This window comes from Nycticebus coucang, chromosome 10 (genome assembly GCF_027406575.1).
Source record: "Nycticebus coucang isolate mNycCou1 chromosome 10, mNycCou1.pri, whole genome shotgun sequence".
Taxonomy (NCBI): Eukaryota; Metazoa; Chordata; class Mammalia; order Primates; family Lorisidae; genus Nycticebus; species Nycticebus coucang.
The window spans coordinates 119,496,271-119,514,957 of record NC_069789.1 but is presented as its reverse complement, the minus strand read 5'-3'; the positions used below and the strand labels follow the sequence as shown (position 1 = coordinate 119,514,957).

General features: G+C 48.0%; 2 protein-coding genes across 2 annotated transcripts; one reads left to right on the top strand and one right to left on the bottom strand.

The window, feature by feature from the left end:
- Positions 1-2,740: 2,740 nt before the first annotated feature.
- SNRPD2 (small nuclear ribonucleoprotein D2 polypeptide) lies at positions 2,741-6,802 on the bottom strand. Its single transcript, XM_053605991.1, has 3 exons — positions 6,669-6,802; positions 4,672-4,851; positions 2,741-3,003 (listed from the first exon to the last, which is right to left on the bottom strand). Coding segments are annotated over exons 1-3 (357 nt in total). The 5' UTR covers positions 6,671-6,802; the 3' UTR covers positions 2,741-2,828.
- Positions 6,803-6,928: 126 nt separating this feature from the next.
- Positions 6,929-18,401, top strand: QPCTL (glutaminyl-peptide cyclotransferase like). The gene is made up of 7 exons (XM_053605990.1): positions 6,929-7,704; positions 8,178-8,321; positions 10,464-10,745; positions 12,746-12,898; positions 13,000-13,099; positions 13,586-13,702; positions 15,632-18,401. Exons 1-7 carry the CDS (start codon positions 7,495-7,497, stop codon positions 15,775-15,777), a joined length of 1,152 nt encoding a protein of 383 aa, XP_053461965.1. The 5' UTR covers positions 6,929-7,494; the 3' UTR covers positions 15,778-18,401.
- The last annotated feature ends 286 nt before the right edge of the window (positions 18,402-18,687 follow it).

Genomic DNA, 18,687 nt, shown 5'->3' with positions numbered 1-18,687 from the left:
CTTTTTGGGCAATTAAGTGGTCAATGCCTGTAGGATACCTAAGGGAGCTGAGTATAAGGGCTTGTCAGGAGAAGTGAGAGTTGGAGATAGAAATGTGAGGCCCTGGGATCCAGAGAAGGGGACTTGGTGGGTAGATAGAACCACAGGCATCTCAACGCAGGCTGCAGAGATGAAAATTTCTATCCAGAGTAGCCAGGCCCAATGCTAGCTGGGGAGTGAGGACACAGGTCTCCGCCCTCCTGAGATGGGTGGTTGTTGGGAACTGGGAATTAGGAGGGAAGCTGACAGCTTCATTGTGGCTAGACCACCTATACATATCCAAGACTCTCACTCCTAAACCCTTCCTCCACATATAAATACACAGACTCAGTACCTGGGTGTTGTCAAGTATTTTCCCTGGGTAAAATACCCAGGTACTGAGTCTCTGGACAGATGTGCCCATAGCTGAACTCAGTCTTTTCAAGCTTGTGGGTTCTGGTGGGTTGGGGACCTTGTAAATAAACCACAAGAAAGAGCTGCTTTTTTTCTTTCTGGGCTGGGAGAATCTCAGGCAGCTCATAATGGGAAATGACTGGGTGGGGGCCTGTGGTGGCCTTGCTCAACTTCAGCCATGTGTTGCTACAAGAAAACAGGGACATCATGCTGCTATTGTCCCCGTCTGTAAGAGAATCCCCAATTGGCAATGCTACAAGTAAAATTATAAGCCTGCGTATGTATGGGTACACACAGGTCTAACATTTTAAGGGCTGCTTCTCTAAAAAGGGAGTATAGGAATAGCAAAGCAGTAGGAACCAGACTGGTTCTTATCTTAGACTGAGCTAAGTTTGGCAACTTACTAGCTGTGTGACTTGGGAACATTCCCAACTTCTCTGCACCTCAGTTTCTACCTCTGGAAATGTGTGTAATGGTGGTACCTATGTCGTAGGGTTGCCTGAAATTCCAGTGAGTTACTCTTAGGATACTGTCCCATGTGCTATTCATCCCATGTACTAAGTCCTGGCCAGTTTATCTAGTGCTATCCCTGCACCACCTGCTTTCCCTTTCACCCTCTGAAGGAAAACATAAATAGAAACCATTTGGGGCAGTGGGTGGGTGAAGAGGTGAGGAAGGAAATTGGACTGTGCCAAGCAGGGTGCCCAGGACTTGAATTCTTGATGCCAACCTGCAAGGCAGGGAAACCATTTTCCACTTCCCAGTAAGTACAAGTCAACAACCAGGGGGAGGCAGGGCAGGATTCCAACACAGGATTGTGACTCTAGGGCTTGGGTTGTTGCTGCTCCTGCATAAGAACCCAGGGGGAACCTCCTGTGGCAACACCATTGCCCAGACTTTACTGATGAGGCTACTGTAACTCCATCCTGCTCCTCACAGTTAAGACTGTGAGGCAAGACAGACATGGTGGCTCACTCCTGTAATCCTAGCACTCTGGGAAGCCTAGGCAGGTGGATTGCCTCATCTTAGGAGTTCCAGACCAGCCTGAGCAAGAGTAAGACCCCATCTCTACTAAAAATAGAAAAACTAGCCAGACATTGTGGCGGGCGCCTGTAGTCTCAGCTTCTCAGGAGGCAGAGACAAGAGGATCACTTGAACCAGAGACTTTGAGGTTGCTGTGAGCTATGACGCCAGGGAACTCTACCAAGGGCAACAAAATGAAACTCTGTCTCCAAAAAAAAAAAAGTTTGCATTGATCTCAGGCCTGCAAACTCCCACATCGCCTGGTATTTGGCTAAATCCAGAAGACAGCAACAAAGACACAAGGTGGGGAAGGCCACATGGCTACTTCATCCACCCACAGTACGTAACATCTCCCTTTCCCACCTCTATTTTCCCAAAATTTTCAGAGAATTTCTCCCAAAGGTAATTAAGTTGAATTTGAGGGACAGCAAAACTCCACAGGAGTGGGATGGGTTTGAATCACAGAATCACCACTCCCTGGCTGGATGCCTCAGTTCTTTCTTTCTTTTGTTTTTTTTGAGACAGAGCCTCAAGCTGTTGCCCTGGGTAGAGTGCCGTGGCGTCACAGCTCACAACCACCTCCAACTCCTGGGCGCAAGCTAGTCTCCTACCTCCGCTTCCCAAGTAGCTGGGACTACAGGTGCCCGCCATAACGCCCGGCTATTTTTTGGTTGCAGCCATCATTGTTGTTTGGTGGGCCTGGGCTGGATTAGAACCCGCCAGCTCAGATGTATGTGGCTGGCGCCTTAGCAGCTTGAGCCACAGGCGCCGAGCCCCTCAGTTCTTTCTTTTGGAAAATGGAGGTAATAAATAAACAAGCCTGCCTGAGGGTTGTCAGAAGGATACCTGAAAGCATTGAGTCTGGCACCTTAACAGTCCAGCAGGTATTCACTATGATCACTACCAGTATTTGGGTACTGACTGCTTTAAATGCTTAGCTACTCTTCCTGTCCATCAAGGCAGCTCAGGGGCTATCTTGGGTAGGCCTGTGTTCCAAGCATTGTGTTTCCATAACACATCCCCCAAGAATGCACTTTGGGGATGTGTTAAGGAAAAAATAATTAAAATAGAAGAAAGCTGAAACTTCCTCCAGCATTGAAAGTGAGATACCATTTCAACCCAACCTATTCACTTCAGGGGAAAGGGAGGCCTGGATGGGGCAAATAGGGCCTCTTCACCTGCTGGGGGGTCCTAGTCCCAGCATTCGGCCTTACACCCAGCTACCTTCCTCACTCCCAAGTCAACCACACTCACAAAGTCCCAGGAACAGACAGATACCACTAGTAAAAAAACCCACAGGGCTTTATTATTCCCATCACAAAGAACAGGCCTTCATAGGATGGGGGAGCAAGCTGTCAGCAGGGAAGAGGGCCCTATTTGCCAGCAATAAGTGGGTTCCGCAGGACCACAATGACCGAGTCCCCACGCAGGAACATCTTGGAGATGTAGCGATCTTTGTTGACTGGCTTAGACTTCTTCTTACCCTTGCCACTTTTGGGGACCTCAGTCCACATCTCCTTCACATTCTCCAGCACCATGTTGCAGTGTCTGGTGGGGACAGGAGGTAGAAAGGCATCAGGAGTTGGGGGGAGGGGAAACTTCTTACTGCCCCTTCTCTGCCTGTTACTGCTATTTCCTTCCATAGCACAGCACGGGGAAAGGTATAGGCCCTGGGCCTGGAGGGCCAGGCTTCCAGTGCCACCTCTGCAAGTCCTTGGGCTAAGGACTTCACCCCTCTGTGCCTCAGTTTCCTTCTCTCTAAAAGGGAGACAATAATGGCACCTCCTTTATTGGGTTGTGAAGATTAAATGAATTAATAGAATATTTTGGTAACATACTTAGAACAAAGCCTGGCACGGGATAAAGGTGAACAAAATGATTCTGCTTATGTCTTTTAATGCTAAGTACTTAGGGAGGCAGCAGCAAAGAAGCTGCTCCTCTCTGGGGACCCGGAGACTCCTGGGGTGTGGGGGCTTGACACCTCCACTCCAGTCATGCCTTGTCCCCATACTCGGTTGAGAAAATCAAGAAACATGTAAACCGAGATCAGCGATATACTGTCAGATGCTGATAACTGCTATAAAGAAAATCAGGCCGGGCACGGTGGCTCACACCTGTAACCCTAGGACTCTGGGAGGCCAAGGAGGGTGGACTGTCTGAACTCACAGATTGGAGACCAGCTTGAGCCAGAGCCAAGACCTTGTCTTTAAAAATAGCTGGGCATTGTGACAGGCACCTGTAGTCCCAGCTACTTGGGAGGCTAAGGCAAGGGAATTGATTGAGCCCAAGAGTTTGAGGTTGCTATGAGCTATGATGCCACAGCATTCTACCGAGGGTGACAAAGTGAGACTCTGTCTCAAAAAAAAAAAAAAAAGAAAAGAAAATCAAAGCAGCATCAAAAGACAATAGATGGAGGAAAGAAGCATAAGGCTATGAGAAAGGGATAGGAGATGAGGATGGGGTAGAAGTGTGGGGAGGACAGGGAGATGATGAAGGGGTGGGAGGAGTCATGGGATGTGTAGCTGTTAGAGGTTGCTTGCTTATTCATCTCATTCAGGACTGTTTTCTGATGCCTCTTCAGATAGTCTCTCTGATTGCTGCCACTGTACAAACAAGATAATCATTTGCTGAAGGTCATCTGGCCGCTAAGAGGCAGAAGTGCGACATGAACTCAGGTGGGCTGGTTCCCAAGTACCTGCTCATAACTACTGCACCGCACAGCTGGAGAGGCAATCACCCCTAGGGTTTTAAGATGCTTATACCTCACGCTCAGCGCCTGTAGCTCAAGTGGCTAAGTCGCCAGCCACATACACCTGAGCTGGTGGGTTAGAATCCGGCCTGGGCCTGCCAAACAACAATGACAACTACAACCAAAAAATAGCCAGGCGTGGCAGGCGCCTATAGTCCCAGCTACTTGGGAGGACAAGGCAAGAGAATCACTTAAGCCCAGGAGCTGGAGGTTGTTGTGAGCTGTGCCACAGCACTCTACCCAGGGCGACAGCTTGAGGCTCTGTCTCAAAAAAAAAAAAAAAAAGAAAGGGATTCTTTAAACCTGCATATGAAGTCATAGACAGACCCGATTGACTCACAAATCAAACTAATTAGAATTAACATTGCAAAACAAACAAAAAAAAAAGATGCTTATATCTCAGGCTTCTGTACTTGGGGGTGCTACTCCAGGCCTGAACAAAACACCTCCCAAGATCCAGCACTCACCTATCAAAGGCTTTCACCCGGCCCAGGAGTTTCTTGTTATTGCGGCAATTAATAAGCACTTGAGTGTTGTTCTTGACTGATTGTGTGAGCACAGAGAGTGGACCAGTGTTAAATTCTTCTTCCTCCCGCTTCTGTAGCTCCTCTGGGGTCATCTCACTCTTGGGCTTGTTAAGGAGGCTCCTGAATGGGCAAGTATGAAACCTTAGGTGAGAGGGGCTGAAGCTGGGAGCATGGATGGTCAGTGTCTCCTCCATTTTGCTCAACACACCCATTCTCCAGCTTAGTCTCCTTTTTTAGCATCACCACCTGGATGCCTAATAAACATTTTCTTTTTTTTTTTTGTGGTTTTTGGCCGGGGCTGGGTTTGAACCTGCCACCTCCGGCATATGGGACCGGCACCCTACTCACTGAGCCACAGGCGCCGCCCCTAATAAACATTTTCTTTTGTGGTTTTTTTTTTTTTGGCCGGGGCTGGGTTTGAACCCGCCACCTCCGGCATATGGGACCGGCGCCCTACTCACTGAGCCACAGGCGCCGCCCCTAATAAACATTTTCAATGTTGCACATCCCAGGTTGAGCTCCAGGTTGCCCAATCTACTCTATTCTGTTTCTCCCATTTCCACTGATAGTTCTCTAGGCAAAAACTCTGCTGTCAAACTTGACCCCTCTCTCTCTCGTTCATCCTATATCAAATCTGTAGCAAATGACCATTTTTTTCTTTCTCTCTCTCGTTTTTTTGAGACAGTATCTCACTCTGTTGTCCCAGGCTAGAGTGCTGTGACATCAGCCTAACTCACAGCAACCTCAAACTCCTGGGTTCAAGCAATCCTCCTGCCTCAGCCTCCCAGAGTGCTAAGATTACAGGCATGAGCCACTGCGCCCAGCAGCAAAGCACCATTTCTTACCATGGCCTAAGCTTCTATCATCTCTCTCTTACTGGTCTTCCTGCCTTGACCCATGCTCCATGACAAACTCTTCTTCATAGGGTAGTCTGAGGAGCTGTGCTAAAACCTAAATCATATCATGTCACTCTCCAAAACCCTTCCATGGTTCCCATCTCAGTGTAAAAAGTCCAACCCAAAGTTTTTGCAATGTCCTGCATCTGCCCTCTTGCTCACTCCCTTTCAGCCACAGTGGTCTCCTGGGTGGTCCTTGAAGACTGGAGGCAAACTTTAGAGCAGTGGTTCTCAACCTGTGGGTCGCTGGTATTAAAGGGCTGCAGCATTAGGAAGGTTGAGAACCGCCTCTGCATTTGCTTTTCCCTTTGCTTGGAACTGTGGGGTAACTGCATGGTTCACTTTCTTCAGATCTTTCCTCAAGTGATACCTTCCCCATGTGTCCTTCTTTGCTAGTTATTAAGTTATTGTGATTTCCCACTGTTTTAGTCCTGCTCAACTGTTTCTTGATTCACAGCCCTGGTCACCTAATACACCAATTTATTTGATCATTATGTTATTTAATGCCATTCCCCCCCACAAGCTGTAGCAAGAGACTTTTTTCTGGGGGCGGGTAGGTCTCATTCACTGATGGGATTCTGTGTGTCTAAAGCAGTGCATGATACACAAACAATCAATGTAATATATGCTGAAGGAATAAATATGCAAAATCTTGCCAGTGACTCGTCATCCGTAAAAGTGAATTAGGTCGAAAAGTCACCCGTCTCCAGATCAAATTATCTCGATAAGTCCCTTATCTCATTATACCTAAAAGACCGAAATCTCCCGCCCCCAGGCTCTTTATTCATAAAATAGCTTCCCCATAACATTCATTTCAACAGGACCAATTATCTGGGAAAATCTCCAACCCGTTAGCTGGTAAAGCTGTCCAGTATCCTGAACTCACGATCAAAGGGCCCATGCTCATCAAGAGAAAAGTATACCACTTTAACCCTAAATTCTCCGCCTTCACCTCCAGCTCTGCTCACCCCTTCCACTGTGAATCGTCTAAAATTACACCCTCAACCTCATTCCCACCACCTAAGCCCAGCCCGGCCTCACATGGTGGTGGCTGTCCTCTCAAGTCACTTCCTTCTCCGCGTTGCTTCTGTCTCTGAGGAAAGAGAGAGCGAAAACAGGTGGGACTTCCGCTTTCTAAGGCCCACTTCCGTGGACGCCTGCGCAAACCTAACTAGCGAGTGGAGGCGTGGCCTGTCGCCATAGTGATCCCCCCCCCCGCTCAATGATAGGATAAAAGCCATAGAATAGTGGTTCTATGCTATTCAGGACCATACGAGACAACTGTTAACGACAATAGAGAGAGAAAGAGAGGGGGATTGATTCAAACCATTTCGTTATAGAACAGTATAGGTTAAAGGAGGGAAACGGCACGCCATTTCCAAATGCCCGCCGGCCCTATCTTTGAGGGCGCGGCCTCCGTGAAGCCAATCCGCTCCTGGGTTCAGGGATAGGCACCGCCCCTTTTCCACCTCCGGGACATTTCTTGACGTGCTATTGATCTTTCCTACCCTGGGCTACCAATCCTTTGCTTACATCTGGGAGGGGCACGGACCTGCGCCCCGGAGGACGAATGTTTTCCATGATCAAACGCTACTCATTGGCTTTCCCTCCTCTGCTAAGGCGGAGTCTACCCTTCTTGAGCTCCCTTTTGGGTTTGTGCAATCCTTCGGGGAACAACCCTAAAACCCCAAGGAGGTTGGGAGGCGTGTCCTCAAAACAGCAGTTCCCATTGGTTTCACTGTCCGCTGAGGGGGTGGCACGGTGAAGTCGCTCTTGTTCCTTATTGGTTTATTGATTCCATGGGGTGGAACTTGGCTGGGCCTAAACTCAATCCGCGGTCCCGGACCGGTTTCAGGGCAAAGCTGCCATGCGATCCGGGGGCCGCGGGCGGCCCCGGCTGCGGCCCGGGGAACGTGGCCTCACCGAGGCACCCTCACCACCCAAGCGCCGGCTGCTACCGCGGGTCCCCCTCTTGCCCTTGTTGTTGCTGGCGCTGGCTGTGGGCTCGGCGTTTTACACTGTCTGGAGCGGCTGGCACCGCAGAACTGAGGAGCTCCGACTGGGCAGGGAGCTGCGGGTGAGGCTGGGCAGGGACTCGGGGTTCCCCATTCTCTCTTCTTTCCTGAAGTCTGGGGTTGACGTGGCTTATCGCATGGCCCCTAGCCGCAGGTGCCACGGTCATTTGAACGCATGCCCCTTACCAACGGAATAAGGCGTCGGGCTTGTTCTGTTCCTCTTTAGGAGGAAGGGTCTGGAATGGTAAGACTGGGAATTCAGGGTTCTACGCCTTAAGTTAGCAATTTGGGAGAGTCCTTTCCTCTCTCTCCAATTGGGCCTCGATTTCCCCATCAAGATTGAGGTAGGCTGGATCAGATGGGCTTGGAGGGACTTCTCCTGAGTCTAGGAATTAATCATAGAAATCTCTGATGCTGGAGGCCACTGATTACGAAAAGGAACAGGGGTTCCTTGGGGGTAGGGGGGCAGTCCCCGGGGTAAGGATAGAATGGGGTTGCTCTCATTCTTCTCTTATTCATCCACTTTCCTTGTAAGGTCCCTTTAGTTGGAAGCCTCCCCGAATCCCAGGTGCGAAGAGTGGTGGGACAACTGGACCCGCAGAGACTCTGGGGCACTTATCTGCGCCCCCTCCTGATTGTGCGAACCCCAGGCACACCCGGCAATCTCCAAGTCAGAAAGGTAAAGGTCCCTGCTTCCAATCCCTGAGCCCACAGCCCGCTAGGGAATAGGATAGTCCCATGCCAGTAACAAACCGTCAGTCTCTACTGCCCATCTTACTGCACCTACCAAAAGCTTACTATGTGCTACGTGCAAGCAACAGTCTGATGAGGTGGGTACCAATATGATCTTCATTATTTGGATAATGAAATTGAGAACTAAAGAGGTTATTTTCTTTGCCCAAATCCTACAAATTATAAATGTAGACTTGGGGTTGGAACCTAGGCAGGTTGGCTTCAGAGCTGGTGCTATAACGTTTCTATATTGTTTCCCTGAAAGAAATGAATAATTTAAATACTGCCTGATTTCAAATCCTACAGCCTCTTAGATTGTGACCTTGGACTATAATTTTTTTGTTTTTATTTTTGACACTGGGTCTTATTGTGTCACCCGGGCTAGAGTGCCATGGCATCATCCTAGATCACAGCAACCTCTAACTCCTGGACTAAAGGAATCCCCCTGGTTCAGCCTCTTGTGTGGCTAGGACTGCAGGCACATGACTATAGTCTCACTTTTTATTTTTTTGTGACAGAGTCTCCCTGTGTTGCCCAGAGTAGAGTACCATGGTGTCATCATAGCTCACAGCAACCTCAAACTCTTGGGCTTGGTGTCATCACCAGCTCACAGCAACCTCAAACTCTTTTTTTTTTTTTTTTTTTTGAGACAGAGCCTCAAGATGTTGCCCTGGGTAGAGTGCCATGGCATCACAACTCACAGCAACCTCCAACTCGTGGGCTCAAGCGAGTCTCCTGCCTTCGCCTCTCCAAGTAGCTGGGACTACAGGTGCCCACCACAATGCCCTGCTATGTTTTGGTTGGAGCCATCATTGTTGTTTGGTGGGCCTGGGCTGGATTTGAACCCACCAGCTCAGGTGTATGTGGCTGGCGCCTTAGCCGCATGAGCCACAGGTGCCGAGCCCTCAAACTCTTGGGCTTGAGCAATACTCTCATCTCAGCCTCTCGAGTCGGGTCTCAAACTTTTGGCCAAAGTAATCACTTGCTTCTGCCTCCTAGAGTGGTAGGATTACAGGGGTGAACAACCTGTATCCAGCCTGTAGTCTCTATTTTTAGAAAAGATGGAGTTTCACTCTTGCTTAGGCTGGTTTCAAACTCCTGACCTCCAGCAATCCTCCTACCTTGGCCTCCCAAAGTGTTGGAATTACAGATGTGACTCACACCTGACTCTGGGCTGGTTTCTTAATCTTTCTGGGCCTCAGTTTCCTCATCTGCAAAATGGGGTTATTCATTGATATAGTCTTTACCCTGTAGGGTTGCTAAAACAGAGCTTCGCCTATAACAAGAACTATTTTTTTTTTTTTTGTAGAGACAGAGTTTCACTTTATGGCCCTCAGTAGAGTGCCATGGCATCACACAGCTCACAGCAACCTCCAACTCCTGGGCTTAAGCGATTCTTTTGCCTCAGCCTCCCGAGTAGCTGGGACTACAGGCGCCCGCCACAATGCCCAGCTAGTTTTTGGTTGCAGTTCAGCCGGGCCGGGTTTGAACCCACCACCCTCGGTATATGGGGGCCGGCGCCTTACCGACTGAGCCATAGGTGCCGCCCCAACAAGAACTATTTTAAGAGTAGCTGTGAAGCTGGGGGCAGTGGCTCACGCCTATAATCCCAGCACTCTGGGAAGCCAAGGTGGGTGGATTGCCTGAGCTCAGGAGTTTGAGACCAGCCTGAGCAAGAGTGAGACCCTGTCTCTACTAAAGTAGAAAAACTATCTGGGCATGGTGGTAGATGCCTATAGTTCCAGCTACTCGGAAGGCTGAGGCAAGAAGATTGCTTGAGCGCAGGAATTTGAGGTTGCTGGGGGCTATGATGACACTATGGAACTCTACCCAGGGTGACAGAGAGTGAGACTGCCTCAAAAAAGAAAAAGAGAGTAGCTGTGATTAGTCTTGTTGGTATCAAGAGGCAGGGTCATCCCAACATCTGGCACCCAGTAGATACTCACCAGATGTATGTTAAGGGAATGATCTAAACTAGAATGGGACTTGCAAGTCCACTTGACTTCTCTGCATGGCTCAGGTCAGATGGCCCTTCTCCCTACCTCTTCCCCAGTTCCTGTCCACCTTCCCACCTCTCTCTTGCCACTAGTTCCTGGAGGCCACGTTGCGGGCCCTGACAGCAGGCTGGCATGTGGAACTGGATCCCTTCACAGCCTCGACACCCCTGGGCCCGTTGGACTTTGGCAATGTGGTGGCCACTCTGGATCCAGGTGCTGCCCGTCACCTTACACTTGCCTGCCATTATGACTCGAAGCTCTTCCCACCCGGATCGGCCCCCTTTGTGGGTGCCACAGATTCAGCTGTGCCCTGTGCCCTGCTACTGGAGCTGGCCCAGGCCCTCGACCTGGAGTTGAGCAGGGCCAAGGAGCAGGTGAGGAGTGGGGGTGGGGGACGGGGCAGTGGGACAAATCTACTTTTTTCCAAGGCACCACCCTCCCTTGCCTGGGCATTTGTCATCCATCCCTTCTTCCCACCTCCACTCCATGCACAGAGCCACAGCAATCTTTCTACCTTCCAAATGTCAGAGCCTACCTTTCTTCTGCCCCAAACCTTCTCATGGCTTCCACTTCACTCCAAGTATAAGTTAGGGTCATTATAGTGGCCCATGGGGTATACCCTCTTACCTCTCTAGTCTCATCTCCCAACCCTCACCCCTGGCTCACTCCACTCTAGCCCCCCCACCTGCAGTGTCCTCAAACCCATCAGGTTCACTCACCCTTCAGGGAATTTGCACTTGTTGGTCGCTCTGTGTAGAAATATCCTTTATCTCAGATATCTTCCTAGCTGGTTCCTACCCTTCATTCAGGTGTCCACTCCAATGCCATCTCTTCAGTGAGGCCTTCCCAACCACCCTAAAACAGCTTGTCATTATCCTATGCTGTATGGTGCATTTGGTTGGTTTATTTGCCTGTCTCCCCAGCTAGAATAAGGTCCATGAAGGCAGGGACTTTTGTTTCTTAGTATATGTCCCGGGCCCAGAATTTTTTTTTTTTTTTTGAGACAAAGTCTCAGTCTATCACCCTGGGTAGAGTGCAGTGGCATCATCTCAGCTCACTACAACCTCAGACTCCTGGTCTCAAGTGATCCTCCTGCCTCAGCTTCCAAAGTAGCTGAGACTACAGGTGCCTACAACAACACCTGTATAATTTTTCTACTTTTAGTAGAGATGGGGGTCTCACTCTTGCTCACGCTAGTCTTGAATTCCTGAGCTCAAGCAATCCACCCACCAAGGTCTCCCAGAGTGCTAGGATTACAGGCGTGAGCCACTGTACCCAGCTTAGGACTCAAAATATTGCTTGGTATAAAGTAGGAGGTGGGATGTCTATTAACATTTATGAAATTTCCAGCACTCTGGGAGGCCGAGGCGGGTGGACTGCCTGAGCTCATGAGTTCGAGAGCAGCCTGAGCCAGAGTGAGACCTTATCTCTAAAAATAGCTGGGCATTGTGACAGGTGTCTGTAGTTCCAGCTACTCAGGAGGTTGAGGCAATAACAGGATCACTTGAGTCCAAGAGTTTGAGGTTGCTGTGAGCTAAGACACCATAGCACTCTACCCAGGACAACAAAGTGAGACTCTGTCTCAAAACAAAACAAACAACAACAAAAAAAAAGTTTATGAAATGAATGACTGAAAACACAAATCTAATCATATTCCTGCCCTGCTCAACCCCCTCAACGGCTCTCTAGTGCCTCTGTAACAAAACCCAAACTCCTTCACCCTTGGCAACTCCTCCAGTCTCCTCCCAAACCTCTCTAGCTCCTTCCCTGATTGCAGCCTTGGTCTATATTGTTTCCTTGGCTGAGAATACTTTCTTCTGTTCCATATTTGCCAGGCCAGCTCTTACCTACCTTCAGTGCAAACATCCCTTCCCAACAGACCCCACACCTTGCCCAACTCAGGTCATTCCTCAACCCCATCCTATTTGTCTCAGGCCTCTGCAGTTCTTAAAAGCATTTGTTTCAACTGCCTTTCCCTGTATGATTATTCATTTGTGGGTCTGTCTCTTTTGCCAAACTGAGCTTAGGGAATAGTAATCAAAGCTAACCCTTATTTGGGTTATTGTATGCCAAGTACTCTAAGATCCAGATTTGAAACCTACCCTAAGAATAGAATCATTATTAACTTTGTTTATAGATAAGAAAACTGATGTTTCCTGAAGTTAGTAACTTTCTCATGTCTGCTTGGCTGTGAAGCAGCTGAGTGTGGATTTGATCACAGGCAGTTTGGCTCAGAGTCTATGCTCTTGGCCACCATGTTCTGAGTTTGAACATCTAGTTTGTCCTATTTAGCTGTGCAAGAAGGCAGGGAACATGGATGGGCTGAGCCTCAGGGTTGGCCCTGAGCTTCCCTAGCCACCCACTTCTTCCTCAGGCAGCTCCAGTGACCCTGCAACTGCTCTTCTTGGATGGCGAAGAGGCACTGAAGGAGTGGGGACCCAAGGACTCCCTTTATGGCTCCCGGCACCTAGCCCAGCTCATGGAATCCATGCCTCATAGTCCTGGCCCCACCAGGATCCAAGCTATTGTAAGATAAGGGTCCCACTGGGCTCTGGAAGGGGAGAGAGAAGGTGACAGGGGGTTGACAGTATTCTGCTTGGACCCTCCAGTTCTACCCTCTCTCCCTAGGAGCTCTTCATGCTCCTTGATCTCCTGGGAGCTCCCAATCCAACTTTCTACAGTCACTTCCCCCGGACGGTCCGCTGGTTCCAGCGGCTCAGGAGCATCGGTAAGGGTGCACCAGCCTAGGGTGCAGGAGAGAGGGCTGGGGTGGGTCAGGTTCTGTTTTCCAAAGGCTCATGCAGCCTTCCTTCCACCTTCCTGTCTCTCCAAGGAACTAGGGCAGAGGCAAACAGATCCCACCACAGTCAAGTATAGTGGTTACGTTAAAACAGGGGCTCTGTGATGAGATAGCCCTGGTTCCAAGTCCTGGCTCTGCCTCTTATCAGCTTTGTGAATTTGGGCAAGTGGCTTTCTCTTTTTGAGCCTCAATTTCCTATGTGTAAAATGGGCATTATGGTAATGACAACAGGATATCTACCTCCTAGACTCAGGGGGATTGAATGAGGCTAGCAACAGAATAAGTTCACAGTGAGGAGTAACCGGCATTCATTCTTTTCAGGATGACCACAAACCTTCCTCTGATTTGTGAAGAGGGGACTTTTGGCTGATGAGGACTAACTAACTCTTGCTCTCTAATTTCCATCACCTCCAGAGAGGCGACTGCATCGTTTGAACCTGCTGCAGTCTCATCCCCAGGAGGTGATGTACTTCCAAACCGGGGAGCCCCCTGGCTCTGTGGAAGATGATCACGTTCCCTTCCTCCGCAGAGGTACTTGCTGGGGGAGATGGGGAAATGGAGGTCCAAGGAAGCCACAAATTTGACTCAGCCCTAGCACCTTCCCAGGGCTGGGGACTGATGGCAAGTTTAAGCAAATGGTGCTTTGATTTTTTTCATCTGTAAAATGGGGATAATAGCTAGAGTATTGTTGAGGGGTTTGAATGCCCTAATATATATAAAGACCATAGGCTAGGCACAGTGGCTCATGCCTGTAGTTCCAGCACTGTGGGAAGCTAAGGCAGGAGGATCACTTGAGCCCAGAAGTTTGAATCCAGCCCGGGCAACATAGTGAGATTCTGTTTCTAAATAAAGAAAGTAGGCTCGGCACCTATAGCTCAGCAGCTAGGGCTCCAGCCACATACACTGGAGCGGGCAGGTTCGAACCTGCCTGGGCCAGCTAAACAATGACAACTGCAACAAAAAATATATAGCTGGGGCGGGGCCTGTGGCTCAGTGAGTAGGGCGCCGGCCCCCGCCAAATTGCAACGAAAAAATAGCTGGGTGTTGTGGCGGGCAACTGTAGTCCCAGCTACTCGGGAGGCTGAGGCACAAGAATCGCCTAAGCCCAAGAGCTGGAGGTTGCTGTGAGCTGTGATGCCACAGCACTCTACTGAGGGCAACACAGTGAGACTCTGTCTCTAAAACAAAACAAAACAAAAAATATATATGTATAATATATATATATATATATACATCTATGATATGTAGCCAGGTGTTGTGGTGGGCACCTGTAATCCCAGCTACTTAGGAGGCTGAGGCAAGAGAATTGCTTAAGCCCAAGAGTTAGAGCTGCTGTGAGCTGTGACACCACAGCACTCTACCAAGGGTGACATAGTGAGACTCTGGAAAAAAAAAATGTAGTTTTAGACCGAGATAGGTCTGGGTTCTAGGATCTGCAGTTTACCACTGGTTGACTTAAGGGAAATTCCTTAGACTTTCTGAGCCCCATTTCTGTAGGAAAATGAAGATATATAAAAATGTATATAGAATATATACACACACACTCCTTCGTAATCACAGGGCTGTGATTATGAGATCAGTATAGAAAATGCCTACTTAATGCTTGGCATATAATGAGTGCTAAAAATGTCTTTTAAAATTATTATCCAGAGCTGGGCACAGTGGCTCACACCTGTAATCCCAGCACTCTGGTAGGCCAAGGTGGGTGGATTGCTTGAGCTCAGGAGTTCAAGATTAGCCTGAACAAGAGCAAGACCCCTTCTCTACTAAAAATAGACAAACTAGCCGGGTGTGGTAGTGCATGCCTATATTCCCAGCTACTTGAGAGGCTGAGGCCAAAAGACTGCTCAAGCCCAAGACTTTGAGGTTGCTGTGAACTATGATACCATAGCATTCAACCTAGGGTGACAAAGAGACTCTCAATTTTTTGTTTTTACTCTATTTAGCTATTCAACAAATATGCATTCTTTACAATGCCTTTTTTATTGATCACTCTACCTTCCTGTGCCTCAGTTTCCACATCTGCAAAACAGTGGTAATGATTGTAAGTACCTACCTTAAAGGATTTATTGTAAGGATAAAATGGTGTGTGTGTGGCCAGCCATAGATTAGGGCCTGGAATACTGCAAGTATTATCTAAGAGCAATTATTAAAGAGAAAAAGAGCCTAATGTACCTGGAAAGGAGGATCAGGGATATCATTCTCATCTTTTGGTCTCTTCACAATCCATTAAGTTTTGAGTTTCTCTAATTTATGTAATGAAAACAATAGATATACTGAATTTTTTGTTAAACTAAAACGTACCCTCATACACTTCAAATCACCATTCAGATGCAAAATGCCAAAACAGAGTAGCTTCCCCCCACCCCTGGCACATGGGCAAAGCAAAGTTCTAGAGCCTTTCAGGAGGTCAGTACTGTGCCACAGCAGGCCTGACGGAGTCTCTTCTCGCACCTTCAGGGGTCCCTGTGCTCCATCTCATCTCCACACCCTTCCCTACTGTCTGGCATACACCTGCAGACACCGAGGCCAATCTCCACCCGCCCACAGTACACAACCTGAGCCGCATCCTCGCTGTGTTTCTGGCTGAGTATCTGGGGCTCTAGGCTGCTGGTCTGATGCCCAAGGGGACGTTCCTCTGAGGGAGAAGTGCCCAGCAGGGGATATGCCAAGGGCACCTGCAGCCACTGGAGCACTACCTGTGGTGTGGCTTGTCTTTGCACACCTTCAGCTTCTACCTATGCTACGATTGAAGACTCCTTTGACTCTCTCAAGAGACCACTGTGGAGTGAGATTCAAAGGAATAAAAACTTGGCACTTGCCTTATGGTTGACACTTGGGCTGAAGGTTTACAGGAGCCAAATGCTATTCTTTTGGTCAGCAAATCATTGACTGGGTCTGGAGCAGCAACACCATCCAACTGAGCGAATTCTCTGTGGCTTGTTTTTTTGTGTCAGTTCATTCTACAGAACAGCAGCCTTGCTACTGTACCAGTCCAAACCTAACTCCCACGTGGGGCCCACAGAAGACGGCTCACAGACAGAAATGGAGGAGAAGGCAACAATACTTAGGAATCCCAGATTCTGCCAGACCCAATGGGCAATAAACCAGTGTTTCTGCAAAACATATTCTGCATAAGCTGGGCGTTGTGGCAGGCACCTGTAGCCCCAGCTGCTAGAGAGGCTAAAGCAGTAGGATCACTTGAGCCCAGGAGTTCGAATACAACCTGAGCAACATAGCAAGATTCCCTCTCAAAAAGCAACAAAAAAACCTCACCATATTCTGCAGAACTAGTGTAAATAGGCATTGCATGAAAAATGGGATCAGAAATCAAAGAAGCAGGGTGAGAGAACATTCAGTTTCCTCACTGCACAATGTAAATACCCAAGGGAAGGTAGAGAATACAGGGGTTCTCAAAGTTTTTCACTATGGAACCCCTTTATTAAGAAGCATGTCACAACTATGGGACCTCAAAAGATACTTTGGGTTTGGGAAGTTTGAGTTTGTACCCCCATAACATTTTGAATGAAAAAAAGATAAAGTTTGAGAACATTTAAGATAGGCATGAGTAATACAGAGTAGGTAGACCACACCATCTTTCCCTATGGGTACAGTGGTGCAAGGTGATGGATTGAACCAGTGAGGAAGTATTTCCCAACCCTACCTAATTTTCAGATTCATCTGGAGTGCTTACGAAAATGCAGACTCCCAGGTCCCACCCCAGACTTCCTGAACAAGAATGGTAGGGAGGAGCTGAGACTCTAACAAATACCTGAGGACTCTCAAGGTCAACAAAGTTTGGGACATGCTGTCATTAAAGATACACTTTGGAGCATACATAGCTGATTAGCAAACTTCCTCAAAAGAACCCGAAGATGGAGACAGCCTAGAAGCAGAGTCCTGAACCAGGCTCTGTCTGCTGGTTTTATGACTTTGAGGGAGCTGCAGTAGGCAGCAGGGATGTCAAGCCAAGATGGAGAGTTACTAAATAGTGAAGGTGAGTACTGGCCTTCAAGGCAGCTCAAGGTTGCAGAAGACTCATGAACTTTAGGGCTGAAGCTCTGGATATCAAATGAGAGGATGAACAGAAAGTTTTCAATTCATAGTCACTGACATTTACTGGACGCGTACTTTGTGTCAGGCACACTTTACATTATATCAACTCATTTAGGCCAGGCACAGTGGCTCACTCCTATAATCCTAACATTCTGAGAAGCTGAGGCAAGTGGATTGCTTGAGCACAGGAGTTTGAGACTAGCCTGAGCAAGTATAAGACCCCAGCTCTACTAAAAATAGAAAAATTAGGCCAGAACCAGTGGTTCATACCTATAATCCTAGCACTCTGGGAGGCTGGGGTGGATGGATTGCCTGAGCTCACAGGTTTGAGACCAGCCTGAGCAAGATCAGGACCCCATCTCTAAAAATATCTGGGTATTGTTGTGGGGGCCTGTAGTCCTGTAACTACTTGGAGACTAAGACAAGAGAATCTTTTGAGCCCAAGTGTTTGAGGTTGCTGTGAGCTATGAAGCCACGACACTCTACCCAGGATGACAAAGTGAGATTTTTGTCTCCAAAAAGAATAGTAACAACAAAAATAGAAAGATTAGCCGGATATCATGAGTGACTATATTTTGAGCTACTCAGGAGGCTGAGGCGAGAAAGGTGGCTTGAGCCCAGGGGTTTGTAGTTGCTATGAGGTATGACTCAAGGCGACAGAGTGAAACTCTTGTCTTAAAAGAAAAAAAAAATAATTTAGTCTCTCTCCAAATCAGTTTCAGTTCTCATTTTGCAAGTGAGGAGGTTGAGACTGAAAATTTCAAGCTAGCTGTTTACAAAGGCCACATTCTCATCCACAGCTGTGCTCCCAACCCCACTTCCTATCTCCCTTCCCAAAAATACCTATACTGGTGAATAGTTTATTGACAAAAAGTAGCCTGAAGCTTTTCAATGGCATATGCATATTTGGGGCTTGAATCAGGGAGGAGTATTACACCCATTTTATAGGTGAGACTGCAAATACTTGGCAAAGTGATATTTTCCCTAGGTCCCAGTCAGGGCACCCTGTAGTTCTCATTCATACTCCAAACTTGGGCTCCCCTTGCTTTGCCCTATGAAGAGCCTTCAGTGTATTTGGTAAATTCAATTATTGAGCATGTCTTACCTATCAATCTTTTGAGGAACTGTTAGTATTCTTTTTCCAGATTAAGAGAGCTTCAAAGAAAAATAGAGAGAGAGAGAAAAAAAAAAGAGAGCTTCAAGAAATCAACTGCCTGAGATCCCATGGCTAAGCACCTTTACCTCAATGTGTCTAGGTGTACATTTCTTTTTATTCATCCTGCTGATGACTCATTGGGCTTACTGGTGTCTTTTACCAGTTTGGAATTTCCAATCATTCCTTTAAATATCTTTGCGCCATTCTCTTTTGATTCTGGAATGCCAATTAAATGTTAGATCTTACTCTATCCTCTAAAACCTTTCAAATTTTCTGTTTTTCATTTCTGTGCTATTTTTCTGAC

Bases quoted from the DNA above. Each gene is read 5' to 3' on its own strand.
- SNRPD2 (XM_053605991.1), bottom strand. The intron at 3,004-4,671 runs GTGAGTGCTGGA...TGTCCCCACCAG, and splicing joins CGGGTGAAAGCCTTTGATAG to ACACTGCAACATGGTGCTGG.
- QPCTL (XM_053605990.1), top strand. From the start codon at position 7,495: ATGCGATCCGGGGGCCGCGGGCGGCCCCGGCTGCGGCCCGGGGAACGT. The intron at 8,322-10,463 runs GTAAAGGTCCCT...TCTTGCCACTAG, and splicing joins GCAATCTCCAAGTCAGAAAG to TTCCTGGAGGCCACGTTGCG. The intron at 13,100-13,585 runs GTAAGGGTGCAC...CATCACCTCCAG, and splicing joins CCAGCGGCTCAGGAGCATCG to AGAGGCGACTGCATCGTTTG.